Source organism: Heterodontus francisci, chromosome 27 (assembly GCF_036365525.1).
Source record: "Heterodontus francisci isolate sHetFra1 chromosome 27, sHetFra1.hap1, whole genome shotgun sequence".
NCBI lineage: Eukaryota > Metazoa > Chordata > Chondrichthyes > Heterodontiformes > Heterodontidae > Heterodontus > Heterodontus francisci.
The window spans coordinates 6,031,752-6,044,158 of record NC_090397.1 but is presented as its reverse complement, the minus strand read 5'-3'; the positions used below and the strand labels follow the sequence as shown (position 1 = coordinate 6,044,158).

Here is a 12,407-nt window from a genome sequence, read left to right as displayed (position 1 = left end):
AGTAAATGGGCATTCGCTGAGTCAGGATTTTTCAGCTATGTCTATGTAATGTGAGAGAAAATGATTCCAGTTTGATGAGATATACCAAGCATGACCCTAAATTTCCCTGGAGTGCAACATGGGGGTAAAAGGGGTGGAAGGAGTCTGTTGGGAGTGCATCATCAGGCAGGGCCTGTCAATCCCCCGATCCCCTGAGGGGAATTCCCACTCCAGCCTAGGGCAGGATGTAGATCTGACCTCACTATGGAAGCCCCATCACTTTAGAAGGAGTTTAGGCTACTGGAAAGACCCTCCACCCCCCTCCTCTCCATTCTCCATCCTGAATTCCCATGACTTACACCTTCTCCTGAACACCGCTCAATCTGGATGGCTGGTTGATAGGGAGGGGAGGGAATGAGGCCCACCGAGGGTCTGGGTCTGAGTGTTGACTTCAACTTTCCGAGGAGTCTGCTGGCAACATCAGGTAAATCAGCCCTCATACTAAGTAGCTGGCTGCCAAGATTTTTAAATACTTTGAGCTGGTCGCAGAGGTAAACAGTCGAGTCAGATTCCCAATCCATCGGGTGCATGGCTATGGAAGGGGTCGAAGGTCTTTGATCCTCAGATATCCTGAGGGGACGAAGTGGTGCTGTGGGTGAGAGTCCTGTCCCTCCTGCTCTGGAACCAGCCTCGGCAATTGGTGAAAACTGTTGTTTCTTTCGGCTGTTTGAGAATCCCAAACATTTAGGATTGCTCTTCGTCCATTTCCCTGTCAGTGGGATTACAAAACATAGAACACATTACAAGTGAGCTGGCATTCCAAGTCAGCAATCCCAGAAGGATTGGGTGGTCACGGGATGTAAAATTCACATTGATAGATGTTGGGATTGGCTCTGGGAGAGATGGGACCTGCACAGGCCAGACGGGTTGCACCTGACAGAGCCAGGCCTGAGTTCCTTGCGGGATGTTTTGCCACTGCTGTTGGGGAGGGTTTAACCTAGTTTAGCAGGGGGATGGGGAGCTGAGGGTAGACTCAGTTGGGGCAAAATCAGAAACTAAAATGGAAGACGGAAAATTAATGGACATTAAAAGCAAAATACTGCAGATGCTGGAAATCTGAAATAAAAACAAGAAATGCTGGAAATACTTTGCAGATCTGGCAGCATCTGCAGAGAGAGAAGCAGAGTTAACGTTTCAGGTCAGTGACCCTTCATCAGAACTGGCAGAGGCTAGAAATGTAAAAGGTTTTAAGGAAATAAAGTGGGGGTGGGGCAAGAGATAGCAACAGAGAAGGTGTTGATAGGACAAGGTCACAGAGAATAAATTAATGGATGAGTCTGGAAGACAGAGGAAACGAGGGTTAGAAAAGAAAAAGCATTTGGCAGTGCTCAAGGGTATCTATTTCAATGCAAGGAGTATAGAAAATAAAGCAGATGAGCTGAGGGCACAGATAGACACGTGGCAGTATGATATCATAGCTATTACAGAAACATGGCTTAAGCAGGGACAGGAATGGCAGCTCAACATTCCTGGTTACATGGTTTTCAGACGCGATAGTGAGTGGGATAAGAAAGGAGGGGGAGTGGCAATTTTGGTCAAGGAAACTATTACAGTGTGAGGAGGAATGATATGTTGGAAGGTTCATCAAATGAGGCCATATGGATTGAGCTAAGGAACATAAAAGGGGCGATCACACTGCTGGGAGTGTACTATAGACCCCCAAACAGTCAGAGGGAGGTAGAAGAGCAGATATGTAGGCAAATCTCTGAGAAGTGCAAGAACAATAGGGCAGTAATAGTAGGAGATTTTAATTATCCCAGTATTAACTGGGATAGTTTTAGTGTGAAAGTCATTAGTCATTGGGGACTCCATAGTTAGGGGAACAGATAGGAGGTTCTGTGGGAACGAGAGAGACTCACGGTTGGTGTGTTGCCTCCCAGGTGCCAGGGTACGTGATGTCTCTGATCGTGTTTTTGGGATCCTTAAGGGGGAGGGGGAGCACCCCCAAGTCGTGGTCCACATAGGCACCAACGACATAGGTAGGAAGAGAGATGGGGATTTAAGGCAGAAATTCAGGGAGCTAGGGTGGAAGCTTAGAGCGAGAACAACCAGAGTTGTTATCTCTGGGTTGTTGCCTGTGCCACGTGCTAGCGAAGAGAGGAATAGGGAGAGAGAGGAGTTGAACACGTGGCTGCAGGGATGGTGTAGGAGGGAGGGTTTTGGTTTCCTGGATAATTGGAGCTCTTTCTGGGGTAGGTGGGACCTCTACAAACAGGATGGTCTTCACCTGAACCAGAGGGGTACCAATATCCTGGGGGGGAGATTTGTTAGTGCTCTTCGGGGGGGTTTAAACTAAATCAGCAGGGGAATGGGAACCTAAATTGTAGTTCCAGTGTACAGGCTGTTGAGAGTAGTGAGGTAGGGGATAAGGTTACAGGGACGCAAGAGGGCACTGGCAAGCAAGAACTTGGTTTAAAGTGTGTCTACTTCAACGCCAGGAGCATCCGGAATAAGGTGGGTGAGCTTGCAGCATGGGTTGGTACCTGGGATCCTGATGTTGTGGCCATTTCAGAGACATGGGTAGAGCAGGGGCAGGAATGGATGTTGCAGGTTCCGGGATTTAGATGTTTCAGTAAGAACAGAGAAGAGGGTAAAAGAGGGGGGGGTGTGGCATTGTTAATCAAGGAAAGTATTACAGCGGCAGAAAGGACGTTTGAGGACTCGTCTACTGAGGTAGTATGGGCCGAGGTTAGAAACAGGAGAGGAGAGGTCACCCTGTTGGGAGTTTTCTATAGACCTCCGAATAGTTCCAGAGATGTAGAGGAAAGGATAGCGAAGATGATTCTCGACAGGAGCGAGAGTAACAGGGTAATGGTTATGGGGGACTTTAACTTTCCAAATATTGACTGGAAATACTATAGTTCGAGTACTTTAGATGGGTCTGTTTTTGTCCAGTGTGTGCAGGAGGGTTTTCTGACACAGTATGTGGACAGGCCAACCAGGGGCGATGCCACATTGGATTTGGTACTGGGTAATGAACCCGGCCAGGTGTTCGATTTAGATGTAGGTGAGCACTTTGGCGATAGTGATCACAATTCGGTTAGGTTTACCTTAGCGATGGGCAGGGACAGGTATATACCGCAGGGCAAGAATTATAGCTGGGGGAAAGGAAATTATGACGCGATTAGGCAAGATTTAGGATGTGTAGGATGGGGAAGGAAACTGCAGGGGATGGGCACAAACGAAATGTGGAGCTTATTCAAGGAGCAGCTAATGCGTGTCCTTGATAAGTATGTACCTGTCAGGCAGGGAGGAAGTTGTCGAGCGAGGGAGCCGTGGTTTACTCAAGAAGTTGAAGCGCTTGTCAAGAGGAAGAGGGCGGCTTATGTTAGGATGAGACGTGAAGGCTCAGTTAGGGCGCTTGAGAGTTACAAGCTAGCCAGGAAGGATCTAAAGGGAGGGCTAAGAAGAGCAAGGAGAGGACACGAGAAGTCATTGGCGGATAGGATCAAAGAAAACCCTAAGGCTTTCTATAGGTATATCAGGAATAAACGAATGATAAGAGTTAGAACAGGGCCAATCAAGGATAGTAGTGGGAAGTTGTGTGCGGAATCAGAGGAGATAGGGGAAGCGTTAAATGAATATTTTTCGTCAGTATTTACAGTAGAAAAAGAAAATGTTGCCGAGGGGATTACTGAGATACAGCCTACTAGGCTAGATGGGATTGAGATTCACAAGGAGGAGGTGTTAGCAATTTTGGAAAGAGTGAAAATAGATAAGTCCCCTGGGCCAGATGGGATTTATCCTAGGATTCTCTGGGAAGCCAGGGAGGAGATTGCAGAGCCGTTGTTGTTGATCTTTAAGTCGTCATTGTCGACAGGAGTAGTGCCGGAGGACTGGAGGATAGCAAATGTTGTCCCCTTGTTCAAGAAGGGGAGTAGAGACAGCCCTGGTAATTATAGACCTGTGAGCCTTACTTCGGTTGTGGGTAAAATGTTGGAAAAGGTTATAAGAGACAGGATTTATAATCATCTTGAAAAGAATAAGTTCATTTGCGATAGTCAGCACGGTTTTGTGAAAGGTAGGTCGTGCCTCACAAACCTTATTGAGTTTTTCGAGAAGGTGACCAAACAGGTGGATGAGGGTAAAGCCGTGGATGTGGTGTATATGGATTTCAGTAAGGCGTTTGATAAGGTTCCCCACGGTAGGCTATTGCAGAAAATACGGAAGTATGGGGTTGAAGGTGATTTAGAGCTTTGGATCAGAAATTGGCTAGCTGAAAGAAGACAGAGGGTGGTGGTTGATGGCAAATGTTCATCCTGGAGTTTAGTTACTAGTGGTGTACCGCAAGGTTCTGTTTTGGGGCCACTGCTGTTTGTCATTTTTATAAACGACCTGGATGAGGGTGTAGAAGGGTGGGTTAGTAAATTTGCGGATGACACGAAGGTCGGTGGAGTTGTGGATAGTGTCGAAGGGTGTTGTAGGGTACAGAGGGACATAGATAGGCTGCAGAGCTGGGCTGAGAGATGGCAAATGGAGTTTAACGCGGAGAAGTGTGAGGTGATTCACTTTGGAAGGAGTAACAGCAATGCAGAGTACTGGGCTAATGGGAAGATTCTTGGTAGTGTAGATGAGCAGAGAGATCTTGGTATCCAGGTACATAAATCCCTGAAAGTTGCTACCCAGGTTAATAGGGCTGTTAAGAAGGCATATGGTGTGTTAGCCTTTATTAGTAGGGGGATCGAGTTTCGGAGCCACGAGGTCATGATGCAGCTGTACAAAACTCTGGTGAGGCCGCACCTGGAGTATTGCGTGCAGTTCTGGTCACCACATTATAGGAAGGATGTGGAAGCTTTGGAAAGGGTGCAGAGGAGATTTACTAGGATGTTGCCTGGTATGGAGGGAAGGTCTTACGAGGAAAGGCTGAGGGACTTGGGGTTGTTTTCGTTAGAGAGAAGGAGGAGGAGAGGTGACTTAATAGAGACATACAAGATAATCAGAGGGTTAGATAGGGTGGATAGTGAGAGTCTTTTTCCTCGGATGAGGATGGCAAACACGAGGGGACATAGCTTTAAGTTGAGGGGTGAAAGATATAGGACAGATGTCAGAGGTAGTTTCTTTACGCAGAGAGTAGTAGGGGCGTGGAACGCCCTGCCTGCAACAGTAGTAGACTCGCCAACTTTAAGGGCATTTAAGTGATCATTGGATAGACATATGGATGTAAATGGAATAGTGTAGGTCAGATGATCGGCGCAACATCGAGGGCCGAAGGGCCTGTACTGCGCTGTAATATTCTAAAAAAAAAGAAAGGAATTGAGGGAGCAGAATTCTTTAGGTGCAGTCAGGAGAACTTTTTTGCCCAGTATGTAGCAAGTCCAGCAAGAGAGGGCGCAGTTTTAGACTTAGTTTTAGGAAATGAAGATGGGCAGGTGGAAGGAGTGGCAGTGGGAGAGCATTTTAGTGGTCGTGATCATAATTCAGTCAGTTTTAACATAATTATGGAAAAGAACAGAGATAGAACAGGAGTTTGAGTTCTCAATTGGGGCAAAGCCAATTTTACTAAACTGAGGAGTAATTTAGCGAAAGTGGACTGGAAACAGCTACTTGAAGGTAAATCAGTGTCAGAACAGTGGGAGGCATTCAAAGGGGAGATGCAAGGAGTTCAGGGTAAACATGTTCCCACAAAGAAAAAGGGTGAGGCGGCCAAATCTAGAGCCCCATGGATGTCAAGGTGTCTACAGGGTAAGATAAGGCAGAAAAGGAAAGCTTATGTCCGACACTGAGAACTCAATACTACACAAAGCTGAGAGGAGTATAGAAAGTGGAGGGGTGAAATCAAAAAGAAAATTAGGAAAGCAAAGAGAGGGCATGAAAGAATATTGGCAAGCAAAATCAAGGTGAACCCAAAGATGTTTTATCAATACATAAAGAGTAAGAGGATAACTAAGTAGAGAGTAGGGCCCATAAAAGATCTAAAAGGTAACCTATGTGTAGGAGTGGAAGACATTGGTATGGTTCTTAATGAATAATTTCCGTCTGTCTTCACAAAAGAGGGGGACAATACAGATACTATAGTTAAGGAGATAGAGTGTGAAGTATTGTATGTGATAAACGTAGGGAGAGAGGAAGTATTAATGGGATTAGCATCCTTGAAAGTTGCTAACTCACCAGGGCCAGATGAAATGTATCCTAGGTTGTTAAAAGAAGCAAGAGAGGAAATAGCAGAAGGTCTGACCATCATTTTCCAATCCTCACTGGATACAGGTGTGGTGCCAGAGGATTGGAGAGTTGCTAACATTGTACCTGTGTTTAAAAAGGGAGCGGATAGACCAAATAATTATAGGCCCGTCAGTCTAACCTCAGTAATGGACAAATTACTGGAATCTATTCGGAGAGACAGGATCAACTGTCACTTAAAAAGGCACAGGTTAATCAAGGATAGTCAGCATGGATTTGTTAAGGGAAGATCTTGTTTGACCAACTTGATCGAATCTTTTGAAGAGGTAACAAGGAAAATAGATGAGGGTAGTGCAGTTGATGTGGTCTACATGGATTTTAGCAAGGCTTTTGACAAGATCCCACATGACAGACTGGTTAAAAAAATAAAATCCCATGGGATCCAGGGAAATACAGCGAGGTGGATACAAAATTAGCTCAGTGGCAGGAAACAAAGGGTAATTGTTGACGGCTGTTTTAGCGACTGGAGGGCTGTTTCCAGTGGCGTTCAGCAGGGCTCAGTACTGTGTCCCCTGCTTTTTGTGGTGTATATTAACGATTTGGACGTAAATGTAGGGGGCATGATCAAAAAGTTTGCGGACGATGCAAAGATTGGCCGTGTATTAGATAGCGAGGAGGATAGCTGTAGGCTGCAGGAAGATATTGATGGTCTGGTCAGATGGGCAGAAAGGTGGCAAATGGGATTCAACTTGGAGGAGTGTGAAGTGATGCATTTGGGGAGGTCAAACAAGGCAAAGAAATACACAATTAATGGGAAAATAATGAGAAGTGTAGAGGAAGTGAGGCACCTTGGAGTGAATGTCTACAGATCCCAGAAGGTAGCAGGACAGTTTGATAAGGTGGTTAAGAAGGCATATGGAATCCTTTTCTTTATTAGCCGAGGTATAAAATACAATAGCAGGGAGGTTATGCTGGAACTGTATAACTCATTGGTTAGGCCACAACTTGAGTATTATACGCAGTTCTGGTCACCTCATTACAGAAAGGATGTATTTGTGCTGGAGAGAGCATGGAGGAGATTTATGAGGATGTTGCCAGGACTGGAAAAATGCAGCTATGAGGAAGGATTGGATAGGTTGGGGTTGTTCTCCTTGGAACGGAGAAGGATGAGGGGAGATCTGATTGAAGTGTACAGAATTTTGAGGGGCCTGGATAGAGTGGAGGTGAAGGGTCTATTCACATTAGCAGAGAGGTCAGTGACTCGGGGGCATAGATTTAAAGTGATTGGTCGAAAAATTAGAGGGGAGATGAGGAAAATCTTTTTTACCCAGAGGGTGATGGGGATCTGGAACTCACTGCCTGAAAGGATAGTTGAGGCAGAGACCCTCAACTCATTCAAAAGGAGTCTGGATATGCACCTCAAGTGCAGTAACCTGCAGGGCTACTGACCAAATGCTGGAAGGTGGGATTAGAATAGGTGGATTGTTTTTTGGCCAGCACAGACACGATGGGCCAAGTGGCCTCTTTCTGTGCCATAAACTTTCTATGATTCTGGTCCTGAGCAGTGTCACTGGAATTTAGCGTTGGCACTGCCACTCTCCCTCTGGGCAGCAGGAAAGCTGCCCACAGTCTGCCACTGTGCATCCAATGAGCCCAGCACAGGAAAACGATTTCAAATTGGGGTTAAGATGAACGAGTAAGCATAAGTTCCTTCTTACTGCTATTGCATCTCAAAGTGGAGAAGCTCAGTGTCAACAAGTTCCTGAACACTAAAATCTCTCACTTTGATAAGACCGAAAAATCCCCCTAAGTAAAGCAGCATTTGAACAGCTGAGCCACAATCTCAAACCCGCAGGGCTCTTTGCATTAGTGTTGTGTGATAAAACATCATGTATGAATTGAATGCAAGCCCCAAATTGAGTTGCACTATAGAACACTGTCGCTGAAATGTAGGGTGAAATTCATTTTGGCTAGAAGTACAAAATGGGCCATAAAAAATCAGCAGTGAGTTTTATTCTCTTCCAAAATAACAGCTGCAATTTCAACCCATTTTTTTCAATTCAAAAAATTGGAGCTGCATCAATCCAAGTGTGCGCAGCCTTGATTTGGGATATTTTGAGATTGGGGGCATAATAGTCAATCAAATATTTTTATCAATAATGCATTCAGTTCACAAATAATATAGTAATCCATTTTCATTCTCTCTGCTAGCCCGTGATGTTGTTGCAAAGCTGAACAATCTTGGAATTAACACTACGACTGACTTTAATTGGATTGCACAGTTGCGTTATTATTGGGAAAAGAGGAAAATCATTGTTCGAATGATTACAAACACAGTGCCTTATGGCTATGAATACCTGGGGAACACAGGACGACTTGTCATTACTCCCCTGACTGACAGGTGCTATAGGTAAGAACAAACAGCAGCAGTGATTCTAACAGTAAATTACAGTGGTTGATGAAATATCTGAGATGAGACTGCATGACTAATTCGACTGTTACTATAGGTATGTAACACAGAATTCAAGATTATATTTAATAATGACAGGAAATCAATGAATAAAACCAGAATAGCTCCAGTTGCTTCATTGCTTAAGGCAAATTTTTAAAGATATCAAGATTTAGAGGGGTAGATTTTCAACTTGCCACCTGAGTATAAAAGTGATGCTGTGTATCAGACTATTAAACAAACCACACTGTTTTCATTATCAATGAAATGAAAGGAAATGTGATCAGGTAGTTTCTAGAGCATTGGAACATCCCCTGTGTCAGTTTTACACCCAGGCAGCAAGTTGGAATAGGCACAGCAGTGTGTTTGACACCTATTGAAAATCTGGCTATTCTCCACACATCCTACTCACAGTCCAATCCTAATAAACATAGCACTATCTTACAAAGAATAACAAAGTGTGGGGTATCTGTAGTCGACAGTCCGACAAGGTGCTTTTATAGACCTTCATCGATTACTCTCATTCTCAACTAAACTAATAAAATAAACTTTACAACAAATGGAATTTCTTCAAAAGCAACCTGATTTCTAAGAATTGCTCTTAAAATTGAGGCTGGTTTATTGTATTGGAATATTTTCCCCATGGGTGGTGAATACTGTGTGGTGGCACTGACTGAGAAATGATTTGCTATGACAGAATACCATGCTTGAAACAGTTCTTTGTTCATTTGGAGTCAGCTCTAATTTTTCCTGATTTATTTTGCTCCTTCTCTAGTTTCCTTGCATCTTCCTTGACCATCATTTTCCCTTTGAAATCCCTTTTATAGATACCTTTAAAAAAAAATGACATAAGCAGGTACTACAGTTCACCAAAATTATTTCAAGCAGGTATAATTAAATTGTATCAGCAACATACATAATCTTGATGTCTACATGCAAAGATTGCTACCATATTAGATACGATTAGCATAATGAAAGAGGAAGTACTAGAGGGTCTGACATCCTTGAAAGTGGATAAATCGCCAGGGCCGGATGGATTGCATCCCAGACTGCTAAAGGAAGCCAGGGAGGAAATAACAGATGCGTTGAGGATCATCTTCAAATCCTCACTAGATACAGGAGAGGTACCAGAGGATTGGAGGTCTCCGAACGTTATACCATTGTTTAAAAAGGGTGCAAGGGATAGGCCATGTAATTATACCCGGTCAGTCTGACCTCAGTGGTGGGTAAATTACTAGAATCAATTCTGAGGGGCAGGATAAACTGCCACTTAGAAAGGCACAGATTAAGCAGAGATAGTCAGCATGGATTTGTTAAGGGTCTTAAAAGAGGTGGCTGATGAGGTAGTAGATGTGTTGGTGTTAATTTTTCAAAACTCACTAGATTCTGGAAAGGTTCCATCAGACTAGAAAATAGCAAATGTAACCCCTCTATTCAAGAAGGGGGAGAAGCTGAAAACAGGTAACTATAGGCTAGTTAGCTTGACGTCTGTTGTAGGGACAGTCAGCATGGTTTTGTGAAAGGGAAATCATGTTTAACCAATTTATTGGAGTTCTTTGAAGGAGTAACGTGCCCTGTGGATAAAGGGGCACCTGTTTACGTACTGTACTTGGATTTCCACAAAGCATTTGGCAAGCTGCCACATAAAAGGTTATTGTGCAAAATAGGAGCTCATGGTGTAGGGGGTAAAATATTAGCATGGATTGAAGATTGGCTGGCTGGCAGAAAACAGAGAGTATGCATAAACGGGTCCTTTTCTGATTGGCAGGATGTGAGGAGTAGAGTCCTGCAGGAGCCTGTGCTAGGGCCTCAAAGTTTTACAATTTATGTCAATGACTTAAATGAGGGGAGCGATGGCATGGTAGTTAAATATTCAGATGACACAAAGATAGGTAGGAAAGTAAATTGAGAAAAGGACATAAGGAGGTTGCAGACCGAGATAGAAAGGTTGAGTGAGTGGGCAAAAATCTGGCAGATGGAGTATAATGTGGGAAAATGTGAAGTTGTTCAGTTTGGCAGGAAGAATAAAAAAGCAGAGTGTTACTTAAATGGGGAATGACTGCAGAATTCCAAGGTGCAGAGGGTTCTAGGTATTCTAGTGCAGGAGTCACAAAAGGTTAGGATGCAGGTACAGCAAGTAATCAGGAAGGCTAATGGAATGTTATCCTTTATTACAAGAGGAATTGAAAATAAAAGTAAGGATGTTATGCTTCACTTATACAGGGCATTGGTGAGACCACATCTCGAATACTGTGTGCAGTTTTGGTCCCCTTATTTAAGGAAGGATGTGACTGCATTGGAAGCGGTTCAGAGGAGGTTTACTAGATTGATACCTGGAATGAGTGGGTTGTCTTAGGAGGAAAGGTTGGACAGACTGGGCTTGTTTTCACTGGAGTTTGGAAGAGTGAGGGGAGACTTGATTGAAGTATATAAGATCCTGAACAGTCTTGACAAGGCGGATGTGGAAAGGATGTTTCCTCTGCTGGGTGAGTCCAGCACCAGGGGGCACTGTTTTAAAATTAGTGGTCGCCTTTAAGAAAAGAAACAACGAGAAATCTCTTTCTCTGAGGGTTGTGCGACTTTGGAATTCTCTGCCTCAGAAGGTGGTGGAGGCGGAGTCATTGAGTATTTTTAAGGCAGAGGTAGATAGATTCTTGTTAGGTAAGGGAATCAAGATTATCGGGGGTAGATGGGAGTGTGGAATTCGAGACAGAAGCAGATCAGCCATGATCTTATTGAATGGCGGAGCAGGCTGAATGGCCTACTTCTACTCCTAATTCATACAGTCGTATGGTCATGTCTTACTAACATGATTGATTTTTTTGAGGAAGTAACAAGGAGGATTGATGAGGGTTAGTGCAGTGGATGTGGTATATATGGACTTTAATAAGGCATTTGACAAGGTCCTGCATGGCAGACTGGTCAGTAAAATGAAAGCCCAAGGGAATGTGGCAAGTTGGACCCAAAATTGGCTCAGTGACAGGAAACAAAGGGTAGTAGTCGCTGGATGTTTTTGTGAATGGAAAGCGGTTTCCAGTGGCATTCCACAGGGCTCAGTGTTGCGTCCCTTGCTGTTTGTGGTATATATTAATCAGTTGGACTTAAATGTGGGAGGCATGATTGGGAAATTTGCAGATGCCACAAAAATTGGCCATGTAATTGATAGTGAAAAGAATAGCTGTAGACTCCAGAATGATATCAATGGTTTGGGTGAGTGGGTGGAAAAGTGGCAAATGGAATTCAATCCAGAGATTGAGATTTACAAGAATGTTGCCAGGGCTTGAAAATTGCAGCTATGAAGAAAGATTGGATAGGCTAGGGTTGTTTTCCTTAGAATAGAGGAGGCTGAGGGCTGGCTTAATAGAGGTGTACAAAATTATGAGGGGCATAGATAGAGTGGACAGGAAGGACCTGTTTCCCTTAGTGGAGAGGTCAATTACCAGGGAGCACCAATTTAAGGTGATTGGTAGAAAGATTAGAGAGGACATGAGGAAAAGCTTTTTCACCCAGAGGGTAGTGTGTGTCTGGAATTCACTGCCAGGAATGGTGGTGGAGGCAGAAACCCTCAATTCTTTTCAAAGGTACCTGGACCTGCATCTGAAGTGCTGTGACCTGCAAGGCTATGGACCAGGTGCTGGAAGGTGGGATTAGATTCGGCGGCTAGTTTTTCGGCCAGCACAGACACGATGGGCTGAATGGCCTCCTTCTGTGATGTAATTTTTTTTATGGTTCTATGGTTCTAATAACTGAATATGAGAGTACTTGTAAAGAGTCCCTGCAGTTTAAATTGTATCATCAACTC

The 12,407-nt window shown here is 44.1% G+C and overlaps 1 protein-coding gene across 1 annotated transcript in view; it reads left to right on the top strand.

The window, feature by feature from the left end:
• LOC137384869 (dynein axonemal heavy chain 3-like) overlaps positions 1-12,407 on the top strand; it is a 613,990-nt gene that overhangs the window by 194,220 nt on the left and 407,363 nt on the right. The window contains exon 11 of the mRNA XM_068059481.1: positions 8,368-8,566. Coding sequence (XP_067915582.1) covers positions 8,368-8,566 — 199 coding nt within the window. The remainder of the gene's footprint in view (positions 1-8,367; positions 8,567-12,407) is intronic.